General features: G+C 36.8%; 3 protein-coding genes and 1 non-coding gene across 24 annotated transcripts in view; 2 read left to right on the top strand and 2 right to left on the bottom strand.

Moving 5' to 3' along the window:
• LOC107999479 (PDZ and LIM domain protein Zasp-like) overlaps window positions 1-9,370 on the top strand; it is a 29,483-nt gene extending 20,113 nt beyond the window's left edge. For 9 of the 19 annotated variants that reach the window (XM_062080197.1, XM_062080192.1, XM_062080199.1 and 6 more), the window contains 5 exons: window positions 1,486-5,263; window positions 6,067-6,253; window positions 6,357-6,477; window positions 6,602-6,717; window positions 6,837-9,370. In XM_062080197.1, the coding sequence (XP_061936181.1) occupies window positions 1,486-5,263; window positions 6,067-6,253; window positions 6,357-6,477; window positions 6,602-6,717; window positions 6,837-6,914 (4,280 nt within the window). In that variant the 3' untranslated portion in view covers window positions 6,915-9,370. Of the gene's footprint in view, window positions 1-1,485; window positions 5,264-5,843; window positions 5,926-6,066; window positions 6,254-6,356; window positions 6,478-6,601; window positions 6,718-6,836 lie in introns of all 19 variants that reach the window. The other 10 variants (XM_062080209.1, XM_062080208.1, XM_062080202.1 and 7 more) reach the window with 2 other exon arrangements.
• Window positions 9,371-10,334: 964 nt separating this feature from the next.
• On the top strand, window positions 10,335-14,723 carry LOC107999527 (probable tubulin polyglutamylase TTLL2). Of its 3 annotated transcripts, XM_017059437.3 has the most exons (10): window positions 10,335-10,475; window positions 10,562-10,709; window positions 11,822-11,947; window positions 12,076-12,179; window positions 12,249-12,378; window positions 12,446-12,722; window positions 12,831-13,033; window positions 13,106-13,363; window positions 13,444-13,739; window positions 13,814-14,723. In XM_017059437.3, the coding sequence occupies exons 2-10, from the start codon at window positions 10,632-10,634 to the stop codon at window positions 13,932-13,934; spliced, it is 1,593 nt and encodes a 530-aa protein (XP_016914926.1). In that variant the 5' UTR covers window positions 10,335-10,475; window positions 10,562-10,631; the 3' UTR covers window positions 13,935-14,723. The 3 variants fall into 3 exon arrangements, with proteins under 3 accessions (XP_016914926.1, XP_061936209.1, XP_061936210.1); XM_062080225.1 differs by lacking the exon at window positions 10,335-10,475 and having other exon boundaries at window positions 10,564-10,709; window positions 13,534-13,739; XM_062080226.1 differs by lacking the exons at window positions 10,335-10,475; window positions 10,562-10,709 and having other exon boundaries at window positions 12,257-12,378.
• LOC107999528 (small ribosomal subunit protein eS4) lies at window positions 14,195-16,502 on the bottom strand. The gene is made up of 6 exons (XM_017059441.3): window positions 16,359-16,502; window positions 15,665-15,923; window positions 15,230-15,327; window positions 14,967-15,138; window positions 14,709-14,838; window positions 14,195-14,378 (listed from the first exon to the last, which is right to left on the bottom strand). The coding sequence occupies exons 1-6, from the start codon at window positions 16,359-16,361 to the stop codon at window positions 14,252-14,254; spliced, it is 789 nt and encodes a 262-aa protein (XP_016914930.1). The 5' UTR covers window positions 16,362-16,502; the 3' UTR covers window positions 14,195-14,251.
• LOC114577748 (small nucleolar RNA SNORA16B/SNORA16A family) lies at window positions 14,459-14,592 on the bottom strand. Its single transcript, XR_003698050.1, has one exon. It is a non-coding gene; the product is annotated as a small nucleolar RNA SNORA16B/SNORA16A family (small nucleolar RNA).
• Window positions 16,503-16,706: the final 204 nt, after the last annotated feature.

Genomic DNA, 16,706 nt, shown 5'->3' with positions numbered 1-16,706 from the left:
GTATTCCCGGACATAATTTTTTCTTTTCTTATCTTTTTTCAGCCGGTCCATCTTTCAACCCGAAACCCAGACCTTTCTCCCTCACATTCGCATGAGTCGGTAGCTCTCAGCTGCGCCGTCGCCTTCTTCGTGCTGACAGCTGACAGAATCGAACGATCCAATATTTCTATGCATATAATTTTATTTATATTCGACATTCACGATTCTTCTTTAATCTCTAAATAATAAAAAAATCGATTCCTATTTCGTAATTTAAATCTTTTTTTTTTTCAACGTCCAATTATTCGATCGATTTTCTCTCTTTCTCTCTCTCTCTCTCTCTCTCTCTCTCTCTCTCTCTCTCTCTCTCTCTCTCTCTCTCTCTTTTTCTCTGTCTTCTTGAACTCGATCGAGGAATCAGTTATTTCGAGATTGAAAGGATTGTGTGTCGAATCCGTGTATATTATTGTCGATCGAAATGATTTTCTCGTAAAGTGTTGAAAACTTAATGATTGCTAAATAAAGCGATAGTTAAGCCGAGCAAATCTCTTCGCTCAATACATGTTACTCCTTTTTTTCCATTCGTGTACACTTACACGATACACACATGCGCGCGCACACACACATACACGCATACACATACACACACATCTTCAAGGCCCTTCAAAGTATCGTTGATTAACTACATTCATTCCTAGCTTCGCATCGCTACCTTCGAGATGCACTCAAGGTCGAGATGCTAACCCATTGCGCTCGAAATACGTGTTTTCTTTTTTTTCCTAACGATTGTTCAGAGATGCAATTGATCTTCGAAATATTACACTATATATATATATAGATGTATGTATAATATATCATTATACCATATATATATATATATTCAACGACGAAGTGTGCCGAATTTGATGTTGGAGAAGTGCGATTGTAACGCGTTTGATCAATCATCTCGTTCACGAACTTTTGGTTTTTCGCCGCTTAAACGTAGCTGCTCGATCATGAGATCAGTGTGAACCATGATTATTGGCTATCGTTTATCATTTCTTTTTTTTTTTCGTTCTTAAGTTGCGCTTCTTTTTTTATTTAGCGCCCTGGACGTGCCCGCGATCCATTAATTCCGTTATCATTCGACACGATGTCGCCAACAATGAATTTATACTTAGAGAAGAAGAAAAAGAAAAGAAAGAAAAGAAAAAAAAAGAAAGGATCACGGGCACGTGTCGGTCAATGTGCTTCTTACTCACAGCTGATTTCTTTGTTTTTTTTTTTTTTCGTTCTTTCTAACACACCCCCGACACTCCTCCAACACCTACCCCGCCTGTGTTGTAAAAAAAAAAAAAAACACGCGCGTGTTTTCGTTTGTTGTGTCTTGTACATCTTGTAAATCTGATTACCGTTTGCCCGCCTCCGACTGTGCGCACCCTGTGGTAAAAAAATTCCATCCCGATCCCGTCTCTGTCGCGAAAAAAAAACCCACAATCTCCCTCGAACCCCGAATCCCGATCCCAGAAAACTCGACCGAGACCAGCCACGAGGAAAGGTCCTATTATTACGAGATCGTCGAGGATACGAAAACCGAGTGTCGGCCGAGCTCGTCCGTGAAATCGAAAAGTCTCTCCTGGCCACCCAGAAAACCGATCGAGGATATCACCTATCCGACCGCAAGTCCTTTGTACATCGATCCCAATCCGGCCCTCGATCGAAGGAGTAGACAGGCGGTGAGGGAGAAGAAGGCTTGCATCGAGGCTTGCGAAAGAGCACTGACCAGGAAGAGGGGGGAGAGTACGGATCGCGAGGTGGAGAGCGCCATGGATCGGGTCAGTTGTCCGGGGCCAACTTACAGGAGGGTCGAGCTGGTCGAGGCAACGGGGAGGCAGTCGAGGAGCGAGGTAACTTCGAGGCCTAGCTCGACCGACAGCGTGAGGAGATCCTTGACGCCGACCAGGATCGTTCAACCGGTGCCGAGACCGTGGACAGCCACGGTCACGACTGGCGCCAATCTCTACGAGCAGAGTTACGGGATCGAGCCGCCGAAAGTGTGCAAGAAGTACCATCAGAAGGAGATATGCCAAAGGGAACGTATATGCGAGAGGAATCAACCGTTCCGGGAGGAGCATCGTTCATATCGATCCGAGATCTGCAGGCGGGAACAGACGATTTGCGAGAAGCCACCGCTGCCCACCCAACACGTCGCGACAACTAGGCAGGAGGAAGCGAGGGAGGAGATCACGGAGATCGACAAGGAGGTGACCGATTTGAGGACGGCGGACGAGATCGAGGAGGAAGGTGTCGGAGGGATCAAAGGGGAGCATGACTTCGTGACGGAGACGTCGGAGGAAGACGTCGATGGGATGCACGTGAAGAAGAAAATGACGTTCGAGAAGACTATCGAGAGAATTCCGTCTCCCGTGCGTCCCACCACCCCTCCTACGGCCGTGGAGGGAAGAAGGGAGGAGGAAAGGGAGGAGGAAGTAAGGGAGGAGAAAAGGGAGGAGACGGTGGAGGAGACGGTGGAGGAAAAGTCGGAGGAAATTTACGAGAGGAAAACATCGACTCACGTGGACAGACAAGTGGAGGAGACGGAGGAAAGGACGGTGGTGGAATCCGCGGAGGTGGTCACTTCTGCGGTAGATGTGCAACAGATGGTGGAGAAAGCGAAGCGGGAGGAAGAGGAGAGGAAGCGAGAGGAAGAGGAGGAGGAAAGGCGGAAGAAGGAGGAGGAAGAGCGGAGAAGAAGGCAAAGGGAGGAGGAGGAAGAGAAGGAACGAAGAAGGCGCGAGGAGGAGGAGCGTAGGAGACGGGAGGAAGAAGAAGAGCGGAGCAGGCACGTGACTTTCGAAGGAGAGGAGGCGGAGGAAGTGGAGGAAGTTCGGGAACAACCTCTGGGAAGAACGGTGGTCCGCGAAGAAAGGGTGACGGAAGAGGAAAGCGACACCCCCGGGAAGAAGAAACTCGTGAAAGAGACCTACGAGGAGATCACGGAAGAGGTATTGGTTCAAGAGCGCGTAAGAAGAAAGGGGATCGAAGAGGATCGGAAGAAGAGCCTGAGGGAACAGGTGCAGGTCCATCAAAGTTTGAGGGATCAACAAGCACCCAAGGATAGACGCGTGTGCTCCAAGTATCCCCCGGCTCAAGAGATCATGGAGACTAATAAAAAACGCGTCCAATTCGTGAAGCAGACCGACACAGGCCCGAAACCGATACCCCATTCCGCTCTTCAGAATTCCACCCCGAAAGAGTGGAAATCCGAGATGGTGAACGCCTTGACGACCGCGCCTGACCGACCTTACACGCCTCTCAGTACATCCTCGAGCGTGAAGGAAGTGTACACCGAGGAGACGATATACCTGGATCACAGGTGTCGACCTAAACCGCCTCCGAAGGAAGAACTCCGACCGATATCCCCGTTTCAGGAGGCGCTAATGATCGCGCCTGAACGCCCGTACACGCCCCTCAGCCGCGAGATCGGGCCGGACGATCAGAAAATCGCGAGCCGTTCTCAGACTCCTGTACTTCAAGGAGGCGTCCATTGGCCCCCTTCCGATATCCTGTTCGGCGAGGGGAAAACCCGCGCGGAACCACCTCCCAAACCGTCCACCCCTCGGCCTTTGCCCACTCCACCGCCCGATTATCGCCTGAGAGACTCTTCTCCCGTGAGATCGAGGCCGCAGACACCATGCAGCAAAGCTATAACGGCCACGTTGAAGAAGCCGGACACTATTCCCTCTTATCAGAGATACTTGGTGGCGACGAGGAAAGGCGCGGTGGAGAGTCACACGTACCAACCGAGTAGAACTCCCACTCCAACGGCAGGAAGATCGAAGTCGCCTGCTCAAGGGCCGCCGGAGCCGCCCTCCTGCTTCGTCAAGGCCCACGCGCCAAGAATAAGGGAGGATCCTCCGCCTAAGCGAAGCGCCATACACTTCCCCACCAAGAAAAGTGTTTCCTACAAAATAGACGAGGACACGGACGACGGGCATAGACACGCCGAGTACGTGGCGAGCAAGACGGTGGATTTCGACGAGAAACGGACCGACGACCCGGGCCAAGAACCCACGGACGCGGTTCACGCTCAATACCAGGAGAAACGATACATGACCAGCAAAGAAACGCACGAGCAAAAGCAATCGGTGACGAAAAAATCGCTCGAAGTAACGGAAGATTTTGAGAGATGCGAGAAGAGAGTCCCAGCTCGACCATTGCCAGAGCCACGAGAGAAGCCGCCTAAGCCATCCGTCTGCGCGATCGGTAGAACGAGCCCCTCCAAACCCTCGTTACCTTGCCCCATGGCTTCGGAAACTCCCCAACCTGTATACAGCAGCTCGACGGAGGTGCGCCACGTTAGTTACGCGACTCCCCAGAAATCGAAACCGTGTCCCGACACCGGCGTAACCGTGTTACCATGCAAAGCTCACTCCGACCAAGGCACGAAAGCAGGGGTAGTAGTGGTACCTTGCGAAGGGCCGATTCCCTGCTGCGAAAAATCAGGGGTGTGCGTGGTCCCAACCTCGGACAGGTCGGGAGTCTGCGTCTCCCCGTGCTTCGGGATGAAGACGGGGACCTGCGGCCAACCGTCCGGCCGTTGCGGCAAAGAAGAGCCAGCCTGCGACATTGAGATCCCTCCCAATTGCCCGGAATCTGGAATCTGCGTATCGCCCTGTCCCGATGGCTCGGTCTGCGTAGCCCCTTGCACCAAGCCCGGTTTACCTCCTTCGAGGGCCAAACTTCCCTTCCCTCAGATACCATTCCCCTACGACGAACCCCCTCCACCTTGCTCTCAAAGTAGGAACTCCTTCGAGCCTATTCACAAGCCTCGCACTAATTTGAGCGGGCAGCTAGCGCGACTCACTTGCAAAACCGGGAGAACCGGCCAGAACGTTCCCACCGTCCAATTGTACAAGCCCGAAGCTCAACAATGCGAAAAAGCTCGAAGCTGCAGCGAGACTAAGAGCTATTGCTGTAAAAGCTATTGTTCCTCAACCGAAACCCGTTGTCAATCGAACGGTCAATGTTCGACCACCACCAGTAATCAATGTGAGACCCAAAATTACTGTCAGGACGGTATCCATTGTGAACCCTCTAGTAATACCCAAAGTTTAGTAGACCCACCAAATTTGTCATCCCACCCGGATCTAGGTACCGGAGTCGGTGGTCTCGGTGGTGCCGGGTCGAAGAGCGGAACTTTCGCTGGTAGCAGCGCGCCAAAGCGAGGAAGGGGGATCCTAAACCAAGCAACTGGACCGGGATCACGATTGCCCCTCTGCGCCCATTGCAACTCTTATGTCAGGTACTCCCCCCTGTTTGCTGTTAGGTGTGCCGATTGTTGTGTTTTTTTTTTCAATGTTTGCCGCATTCTCCTTTTCTTATCTTTATTTCCGTCCTCCATCAACGAACGACGATGATTTTTGAATAGCTTTTTTTTTTTTTACTCGTTCGTTCCGTCAACGTACGCTTGGGAAGGGATTCTCTCTCTTTCTCTCTCTCTCTCACCGACGATTGTGGTGTCTTTAAACTATTTTTTTGGGTTAATTTACAAATTTTTCTTTGCGATCAAAAACTCGATCCCATTTCTTCTTTTTTTTTTTTAGGACACATTGCTAGAGTTAGAAAACGCAGCAACGATTTTGTAATCTCTTTCTCTTGTTTTTTGTACAGAATATTTTTATATATATTTTTTTTCTCTCTTTTTTGAAATTGCTTGTTATTATTGTAAATGCCAAAGAAAGAATCTGCAGATGTACATAAATTGAGAGCACAACTGTTTGACCAACTATTTTTTTTTATTCGATTTTTGAATAGCTTTAATTCGTTAAAAACCTTGTTTTAATGTGATTAACAATGTTAACTTGTTTGCACGATGTTAACAGCTAACGAAGAAAATACTAATCACAAGTCGAATGGTCTCGTCATAAAGCCAGTGTGCTGTAAAAACGACAAAGAGTGTATAAGGTTCGTAAAAAATGATCGATTTATGGGCAATTATCGTTTTGATTTGTTGTGTTTTGCTTCCTCGCGTTAAATTATTATCTTTAAAAAGAAAAGAAGAAAAAAGAAATCTGGATGACAAAAGTAATCGTTATAATCGTTCAGGGGACCATTCATCACGGCTCTGGGACAAATTTGGTGCCCTGATCACTTTGTCTGCGTGAATACACAATGTCGTCGACCATTACAAGATATCGGATTCGTAGAAGAGAAGGGACAACTCTACTGCGAATATTGTTTCGAACGTTTCATCGCGCCAAGCTGCAACAAATGCAACAACAAAATCAAAGGCGTAAGTTTCGTTTCTTAAAATGGAAATATCATTAAAAAAGAAAACTTGAACTAAACTTATACTTAAACTTATATTGATCAATTCCTCTTCCGATCGATTTTAGGATTGTCTAAACGCAATTGGAAAGCATTTCCACCCTGAATGCTTCAAATGTTCCTATTGCGGCAAACTCTTTGGTAACAGCCCGTTCTTCCTCGAAGAAGGATTGCCCTACTGTGAAGCAGGTTAATTCGAATAATTCAATAATTAGATCGAACACATACATAGAACAAAAAAAAAACTTGAAATTTGAAGTACATAAAAAAATAAGATGTTCTTTAACTGATTGTTATTATTATTACCTTTTAGATTGGAACGAGTTATTCACGACAAAATGTTTCGCGTGTGGATTCCCAGTCGAAGCTGGAGATCGCTGGGTGGAGGCCCTGAACAATAATTACCACAGCCAGTGTTTCAACTGCACGGTACGCAATTAGTGCGAGAATGTTTCTCGAAATAAACCGATCGATCTCTCGATCGTTGAGAAAGTCAAAGAAACGTATTTTAATCGTTTCGTATCGTGGCGGTTGTCGTTATGTTACAGATGTGCAAGAAGAATCTCGAAGGCCAAAGTTTTTACGCGAAGGGTGGTCGTCCATTCTGCAAAAACCATGCACGTTAATACACGATTCTTTGTGAATATATTAACGCAAGAAAAGAAAGGAGGCAGAAATAGAGGGGAAGGGGGAGGGGGAGGAGGCTATTTGAAAGGAGTATAGGCTGGAAAGTGGAAAAAAAAAAAAGAAAAGAAAAAAAAAATTACAAAGGAAATCGCGTTATCTTAGCTTTATAATGAGCACGAATTTTTGTCTGCATAAATTATATTTTATCGAGATTATTATTATTATTTTTTTTTTGTTCTTCTTATAATTGTTTTCGGTCGACGACAACTAACATGATCGTAAAAAAGAAAAAAAAAAGGAAAAAAAAAACGAATCGGCGTTAAAACCAGCTTTTAACGCCAAATAATTATAGGACGATTTACGAGTATATAAATATTTATTTACGAATACGAATACGTTAATTAAATGCGAACTAATTGCACATCGATTATAATTATAATTCCCTTGATTACTTAAAAACCTTCCTCTGCTTAAAAGCAGGATACCTTCAAGTCGGCAAAGTCGATCGAAAATAAAAACGAAATACAAAAAAAAGAGAAAAGGAGAGAAAGAGAGAGAGAGAGAGAAAGAGAAAAAAATGTCCTTCATATATCAAAGATCATAGTTCCAAATATAATCACGTTTCTCGAATTTTCGTGATCGTGCTCGCTTACGATAATACTATACTTACTAAGCGCCCACGTAACTTTCTAAGCAATTGTACTCGGCACAAACTACTCAACTAGGTAGTTCGTAGTTCGAAATGACAATTATCGCGTCGACGATTATCCGCTATATAGTCGCGACTCAATATCAAGAACAGAAGCTAATTAAATTTGCAGGCTGCTTTGCAATTGATTCGAACGAAAGGAAGAGAATGAAATACCTTGGGAATGGAAGCAGGGATACACATAAGTCGCATAATAATCGCTTCCTTTTTCGATTTTCGAGATTAAAATTTCCCATGAACGAAAAGGTTAGTGAGAAGAACTTCTCGAGAGGCTATTGAGTTGGCAAAAGTTCCTCGCGTTTCGCTACCTCGACATTCCACGACTAATTGGTGGATTAAGCAGCCATAAAATATCGATGAGACGCAAACTCCTTCTGCTTACGGTTCCGCTTTTAACGTACGCGACACAAGTGATCACGTTTCCCTTGGCGGATCTCGAATACCTCGTAAAATCGTTGCTGCAGAAAATTCTGCAACGATACAATAAACGCGCCGACTTGGTCTCCTGCTCGAATCACGCAAAGGTCATCCAAGCAATTAGTATTACTGGCATTATCACATATTTCGCATTACCAAAGTGCACCCAACACGAAAATGTTTCGGCTTGTTTCCTTGGAGATTCGGGAGAGGATTTGTTGGTGTTGATAAAGAAAAAAAAAGCCTTAAACGACCTTAAAAGCCTTAAAAAAGCTTCTCTTGGAGTTTTTTTTACAATACGAATGATCAAAATTTAAACTCTCATTTTCGTATAGATTTGAATTTCGTTGATTTCAAAAAAAGCTTCCTCGTAACTGTAAAACGCGCGAATTAATTATCCCTTGATGAATTGAATTTCAAATCCGTGATTGGGATTGAAAAACGTAACCAATACTATACATTGTGCGCGCATTGTTAATTGTTGACGAGTTTGACAGAGATAACTTGTTATCTTTCTCGGATCTGAAAATAGAAATTTCGTTGTTAGTTAAAATGTTCATGCATAGAAATTTTACTTATAAATCATGCAGCAGCAAAGTTATACGTTACCCTGAAATCAGGCGATTGAAGACGAGCTAAATAACAGGCTTGACTATTATTTCCAGTCATTTTGTTGGCTAATCATTTTACCAAGAACATTTTTAATTTTGGCATGACCAGACTGGAAATCTGGAAATTCTTTTAACTAAAATTGTACGCAAAGAGAACAACGCACGTTTTACATTTTACGAATCCGTTTGAAATCCGCTTAGCTTTCAGGGTGCATAAGATAAAATTTTTTTTAATAAATTTATTGACAAACCGAGAATTCGCATATTCGATACCAATTGCCATGTAATTATAGAAAAAGGTTACCGATTTCTGTGCCATTATTACAGACTCGTGTCATGTAGTAGCTATGATGAAACAAATTAGCAAAGCTAGTAAAACTGGAGGACGTATTTAAGCGTATATTGTATAATTTAGTAAGTAAGAAACACGCGGCGTTCGCAATAACTCGCGTAAACGTTCGTACAAGAGATGCATACAAGAAGTCGATTCGATTGAAAGAAGAAGAATAACCCTTTCTTCGATCTCATCGAAATCATCCCAACCAACCAATTCGATGCGGCCGATGTGTGTCGCGATAGATAGATCCAGTACTATGAAGGATGCAACTTATCATTAGGATTAATAATATTAATTAGATCGACTACTGGCTGAATATCGCAACGAGCTTCTGTATCCGTGTTACGTGTTGCTTACAATAAACTAAAATGTTCGTGTAAATTATTGTCTATAAATTTTACTTCTCGACATCTGTCTCCCATATATAATGCCAAGTAAAAATTCAAATCATTGAAAGGAAAAAGAAAGCAAAAAATAGGAAAGAAATCATACATAAGTTAAATCATATTGTATTGTATTCGAATTATTCGTGTCGTAAACAGCGGTTAGACCTGTAAAAGAAAGATATCGTGTAAAATTATTAGAGACGCAAAATTATGAAGACCCGATCATAAACCATTTCGTCTCTAACCAGGAAGAAGTTGTCCGTAAGGGACGTTTCATCGATTTGTCATTAAAGTAACCTTGCGGTACCTCCTATCTACGAAGCTAGACACGCGAAACATTTTTCTGGTTAATCTTTTTACAATTGATATATTATAATCGTGTACTTCAATGAACGTATTTCTAATAATACAATCACGAATGTAAATTGCAAACAATGTCACTCGAGTGTTTTTTTCTAATCCGACAAACGTTGAGGATATAGAGGAAGTATAATAAATTTTTAAGCGAAAGTAAAAGAATCAACGATATATATAATCATCATCATCATCATCATCATCAATATCATCATCATAAAGCTTTGAACTCTACTGACATTTATGTTATTTCTTGTTCAATTTGTTCACGTGTAGTAATCTTTAAACAGACATCTAAATCTAATTCTTTTGGAAGTTCGCGGCTCATAAAACTTACGGTGTCCTTGCGGTGTCCAGCAAAAGCTCATAAAAGCTAGGTGAAGCAACGTGAAAGGCGGCATACGAGCAACCTGCGCATCTGCGACCGGGTCAAAGCGATTGCGTAGATTGAAACGTGGCGGTGCACCAGTGAGAATCGAGAATCCGGCTCGCTTGCATGCGGATCTATCTCAAAATATTTAAATACTGAACATTAATTATCAATAGAAATGCCATTTTGAAAACTTAATTTGTTGTAATTGTTGAAAAGCCGCTTTTTCGGATGAAAAAGATAACAAAAAAATGATGAAAAATGTACCTGAACACGATTTTCAAATTATTAAGAAGTATTTATATACATGTTAATATTTTGTGAATGAAAAGTGTAAAATATGACAAGATATCTCATCAAATTTGGAAACTTTTAAGTAAAAATATAAACTTTATATTTCTTCTTTTTGTTTTACACAAAGAATAACCAAAGAAATAAAATTTTCTTTATTATTGTGAAAAGGAAGACTGGTTGTACTGTGATACCATTAATTATTATCTTCGCGCGATCTTCCAAAATATAATGTTTCGTTATGGCAGTGAAATACTTGGATGGTCCTTTTGTGTTCAGACTCAACGACAATGGTACAGGACCACATCTTCTTACACAGGTATAATATTTTCCTTGAATTTACTTTTAATTATCTAGCCTTATATACATATTAAATACTTTTTATTGAAAAAAGAAAAAATTGAACAAATTGTATTTCAATTTCAAACATGTGTATCATAATTATATGAATGATTTCAACTTTGAAATACAATGAATATATATATAACATCGATAGGTAAGTAGATAAATATTGGATATGTTTCGCCACGCTTTTATGTCGTTTGGAATTTGTTCGACACGGTTACAAACTTAGCCATGCCCTTGAACTGAATACTTTTCAAGGTACATACGATGTGCACATGCACGTACATACCTGCAGAGTTAAACGAGATGCGACGCGCTTTTGCGTGCACCATTTTTAGAAACACAACTATTAAGTAAGCGCAATATGTAATAACGATAGGCGAAAAGTAGAATCATGATAGATGATGATGACAGAGATCTCTTAATATGGTTCATGATCTCTATGGTCCTGATTTTATGTTTATGAAACTTCATCCGAATTCCCGAATTTTAACAAAAAAGAATTTATTGTTCGATATTATTATAATTATATATTTTTTCCATTTAATTATTTTTATCTCTATACTTTTAATTTGAGCAAAATACATTTACGCAATATAATTGAAAATATATTTTTTTTATTTTTAACGTTGATATAAATTTCATAATAAATTTAATATTTCTATGGATGAAATCAATCTCTTATTGATGAATAGAAATAATTCAGGTTATAAGAACAGGGTGTAAATGTGGTCGATGACCTTTCACAGCGAATCGATGATATAAGAAAAGAATAATAAAAGTAGGCTACCGTAACAGTGAAAAGAGATATACTCGAATTTAATTGTAATTAGAGGCCTTGGTTCACTTTTGAAGTAACTATTCTTAATGCTCTAATAACACGACAAATAAATCAACATTTCTGTCATTTTCTCATGCACAAACAAATCCTAGTTGTAGAATATAGAGTATATCTATTGTTTCATTCATTCGAATCACGCATTCACAAGATTCTTTTCTTACTTAAAAAAAAAAAATTTAATCTGTAAACAAATACTAAATAAGTATATAATAAATGTAAATGTGAATTACATACTTTGATCACAGGTTTGTACGGAACGTGGTTGGAGAGAATATACTGGCGAAAATAATGTATTCAAAGATCGATGGAATTTATGGTGGCGATCCGGCGGTTTCCCTTTACCCCATTATAAGTTATTACTTCCATGGCAGGTAATAGCATATTTAATTTTTTCTTCTAAAATAATTACATAATAAGTAAAATTTATTACGAAAAAATGTTTTGAAATGTTGTCAAACAATATTTATCAAAATTGTTATATAAATTATATGCATTTTAGTTTATCAACAGAATTCCAAAAGGAAGTTCAATCTGTAGAAAAGACAATCTTATCCGTCATCTTAGATGCATGAAAAAGATGCATGGCTCGATTTATGATTTCAGGTATAATCTATGATATACAATAAGAACGGTATGTAAAAATAATATTTAATCAAAAATAAAATGCATTAGTCCTGTAGGATATAATTTGCCATCGGAATATACTAAATTAGCGGAAGAATGGAGTCGTTGCGAGCATGATAGAGTTTGGATCTGTAAACCAGTTGGTCAAAGTCAAGGCAAAGGGATTTTCTTATTTCGTGTAAGATGAATAGTATCTTGAAAAAAAAACATAATTAATAAATTTATTAAACGTATAATATTTATAGAAATTAAGTGATCTTACATATGATAATGCAGCAGTAGTCCAAAGATATATTGAAAATCCTCTTTTAATCGGAGGCTATAAATTCGATTTACGATTGTACGTGTGCGTACCTTCTTATCGACCTCTGACGATATACTTGTACAAAGAAGGATTGGCACGATTTGCTACGGAAAAATTTTCATTAGAACATTTAAATGATTCTTTCCGACATCTCACTAACTTTTCCTTGAATAAGTTGGGTCCAGGATATTCTGAGAAAAAAGAACGCATCGGTTCTGGTATAAAATAATATTATATATTTATAATATTATATTATATTTATAATATTATAAATTAAATTTTTTTGTATCATTATATTATTATAAATATGATTCGAAATTTTATAGGTTGTAAATGGACTTTTAGACAATTAAGAAGATATTTTGAGCAAGCTGGATATTACGATTGGTTCCTTTGGCAGAGGATAGCTTGTTTAATTAGTTTAACGATACTAAGTCAAGCCGCGAGCATACCAAAATCTTCCAATTGTTTTGAATTCTTTGGATTTGATGTATTAATTGATAAAAATTTAAAACCATGGTTATTAGAGGTTAAAAGATATATATCTTATTCACTTAAAAAAATGAAAATTATTATTAACATTTGAAAAATGATTCAATAGGTGAATCTTAGCCCAGGTTTAAGTAATGATTGCGAGATTGATTCTGAAGTGAAAAAACCTTTGCTGCATGATTTATTCGATTTATTAGGTCTTCCAGTATGCAATACTGGACTTTCTCTTTTTACAATATGGTCAGCAATTGATGACGAGGTTGAAATGTCTTCCAAGTATTGTACAAATCGAACAATGAAAAAAAAATCGAGAACTTATCGGGAAACTGATGGTTTTTTAAACATATGCACGGAACTTCGGCCTACTGTACGTATCTATAAAAGAATATTAGTAAATACTGAATTGCTAGCAAAAATATTAAGTTCTATACTCATTTTAATCATTAGCTCAAACATTCAACCACCAACAATTCTTCAAATTTGTGGTCTCTTTACACTCCCTTATTAGTGGATAAATACATTCCACGCGGTTTTCAGGGTAATAACCCACAAAACAACGATAAAACATCAATATGGGATAATGGTAAAGATTGGAGTAAACCATGTACAAGTGAAGGAGGATGGGTTCGCATTTATCCATTGATATCAATAAAACCTAAATATACTATTGATTATGTATCTTTATCAGAAACTACAAGAAAGATAGAAAAAGAAATTAGAAATACAGTTATTTCTATACAAAAGTAATAATTTTGATAAAATTTTTTCAATTTACATAAAAATATAAAAATATATTTGATTAATCTTGCTTTTACAGATATTTGAAAGCTGCCAAAGAAGTGCACAAGAAAAATGAAAAATATAGAGACGAACAATATAATGCTATGTTACGAAAAATGTTAGAACTTAATACTGAAATTTGGCTGCCATCGAAGTGATTAAACTTAATATTCTCTATATTTTATTCATCTTTTAAGTAAATTTCAGCACAATGCTTTGACCAATTAAATTTTATAATTCTACATTTAAGACACATTTTTAACACGTAAAAATGTTTTTCAATATTTTTAATAGCAAGATATTTTTAAAATCATATTATAATTGTGATAGAATTGTGATGTTAATGAAAATATCATGTATACTATATCATTGTGTTCTAAAATATCACATATAAATTATAGGATAAAGGTGCAGAATATTTATATTCACCAAGAAATTCTCGGTTTATTGAACTTTTTTTTTTTGCAAATGTACATTAATTCACTCCCTTTGCTGCTAACCTCTTGTCGCGCTCTTCGGCAATTGAAAGTTTAACACCTTTGTCTCTTGGTAAGCTAATGTATGGCTTTGTACCTTTGCCAATGATAAATACATTGTTCAACCTAAACAAATAATTTATATTATATTATAAGAATTAATCAATATAAAGAATAATCAATATAAAGAATAAATTTTAAAATAATCATGTTTCCTTAATGGGTAATACTGAAAAGTCTATGCAAGAACAATCAGAGACCAATATTAAAGAAATTTATTTTGGCCATCTTTTGACTACAATAATTTTTATAATATATTATAGCTTCGATTATGGCCATCATAAATAAGTTTATTTTTTTTATAAAAATTTAAATTATATTATAATAAATTATAATTAAAAATAAAATATATATAACAATAAATAAAATGTAAATAAAAATAAAAATGCAAAATACCTTGTAGCAAAAGTATGCCCTTGTGAATCTTTAATATGACAAATATCGAAAGATCCAGGATGACGTTCACGACTAACAACTGTACCTACTCGTCCTAAATTTCTTCCACCAGTAATCATACAGAGATTACCTAAAAAAAATTATTTAAATATAGTTATTTATATAATTATTTAAAAAAACTATTTTTATATTTAGCATATTTAAAAAAATGCTAAATATAATAAAAATAAAAATAAAATAATTAAAAAAATATCATACCTGAATCAAATCGAATAGAATCTAAAATTTTTCCTGTCGCTATATCTAAATGGATAGTATCATTAACTTTAATTACAGGATCTGGATAACGAATAGTTCTTCCATCATGTGTTACTAAAAATGGAATTCCTTTTGGACCAGTTTGAACACGTTTAACTTTACACAATTTATACTACAATAAAAATTAAAATAATCTTTTAACAAAAAAATTCATTTCATTGAATCATTGATTTATCTCTAATTTAATTCCATTATTTAAATACCTTTGCTTCTTCTGCAGTAATTCTATGAGTAGTAAATCTGCCTTTAACATCATAAATCAATCGGAAATATTCACCAGTCTTATTAATTGTAATGACATCTAAACAAAATAAATTAAATTTGATATATATATATATAAATGTTAAATTTAATTTTTCATATATCTTATAAAAATATTTTTCTATTATTATTATAATTATATATAAACTGTGCACTTTTTGGGTAATACATAAAGAATATTTTATTCAATCTGTGACCAAAAAAAGATATGATTTACTATTGGCTAATATTTAACTATAATTCATCATTTGAAAAGTATTATAGCTTTCATATAGCCTTATATATTTCTTATAATTCTTAAGTATTTATATCGCATTTCAAATTTATATAATATATTATTATAACTAAAAAAAAAAAGAAAGTATTTCATAACTTACCCATAAAACCTGCTGGATAGTTCGCATCAGTTCTAACCTTACCATCAACTTTAATCAAACGTTGCATTACAATTTTTGTTACTTCAGAATTAGTTAATGCATATTTCAATCTATTACGAAGAAAAATAACAAGAGGAAGAGATTCTCTTAATTTATGAGGTCCCGTAGATGGACGTGGAGCATATACACCTCCAAGCTTGTCTAACATCCATGCTTTAGGCGCGTTAAGACGTTTCAAGTGCTTCTTTGGTCCACGTGCCTAAAATCAATTTTCATTTATTAATTACTTCAAATAAAATATATAAAAATTTAAACTTTTTAAATATCAAAAATATATAACTCAATTTAATCTATTGTAACTCTATACGCGAGTGTATGATATACATATATCATACACATTTTTATTTTTTACTTGTCTTTAATACTATAATTATAAATTAAGTTACATTAAAAATATATTTTCTTAATAGATCGTTAACAAATTTATATAAAATATTGATCTATTTAAAAGTACTTTTTTTTACACATATTTTAACCCTATTTACACATATTTAAAGGAATTTGATAAATCATATAAAAATAAATATTCACTTTAATTTATTTAATTTATTCTTTACTTGGATATTAAGAAATATAATATAGCATGCAACCGATGTAAACAGATTTTATATTGACAACAAATAATTAGACTTACCATCTTGATCTTCTAAACGGAAAAGACACATGCACGCTATGATTCTATATATCAAAACTTTCCGCAACGCCACTGTAGCTAAAATGGCGGATTTGTATTCGAAATTGTTTTAATAAATGATTTATATTATTTTAAATTAATTTGAAAATTTTTATTTTTTTTTAAATTTTAATTATATTTTATTTTATATATAATATATACATACATATATATTTTATATTTATTACATATTTATTATATATTTATATTATATATATATTATATATTTATATTATAAATCATAATTATATAGTAAATATAGTTATATAATATTATAGTATTAAAATAATTATTAATAATTTCTTATTT

The sequence above is a fragment of the Apis cerana genome, linkage group LG10, assembly GCF_029169275.1.
Source record: "Apis cerana isolate GH-2021 linkage group LG10, AcerK_1.0, whole genome shotgun sequence".
NCBI classification, from domain to species: domain Eukaryota; kingdom Metazoa; phylum Arthropoda; class Insecta; order Hymenoptera; family Apidae; genus Apis; species Apis cerana.
Note: the sequence above shows the minus strand (reverse complement) of the source record. Positions and strands in the feature narration are given on the sequence as shown.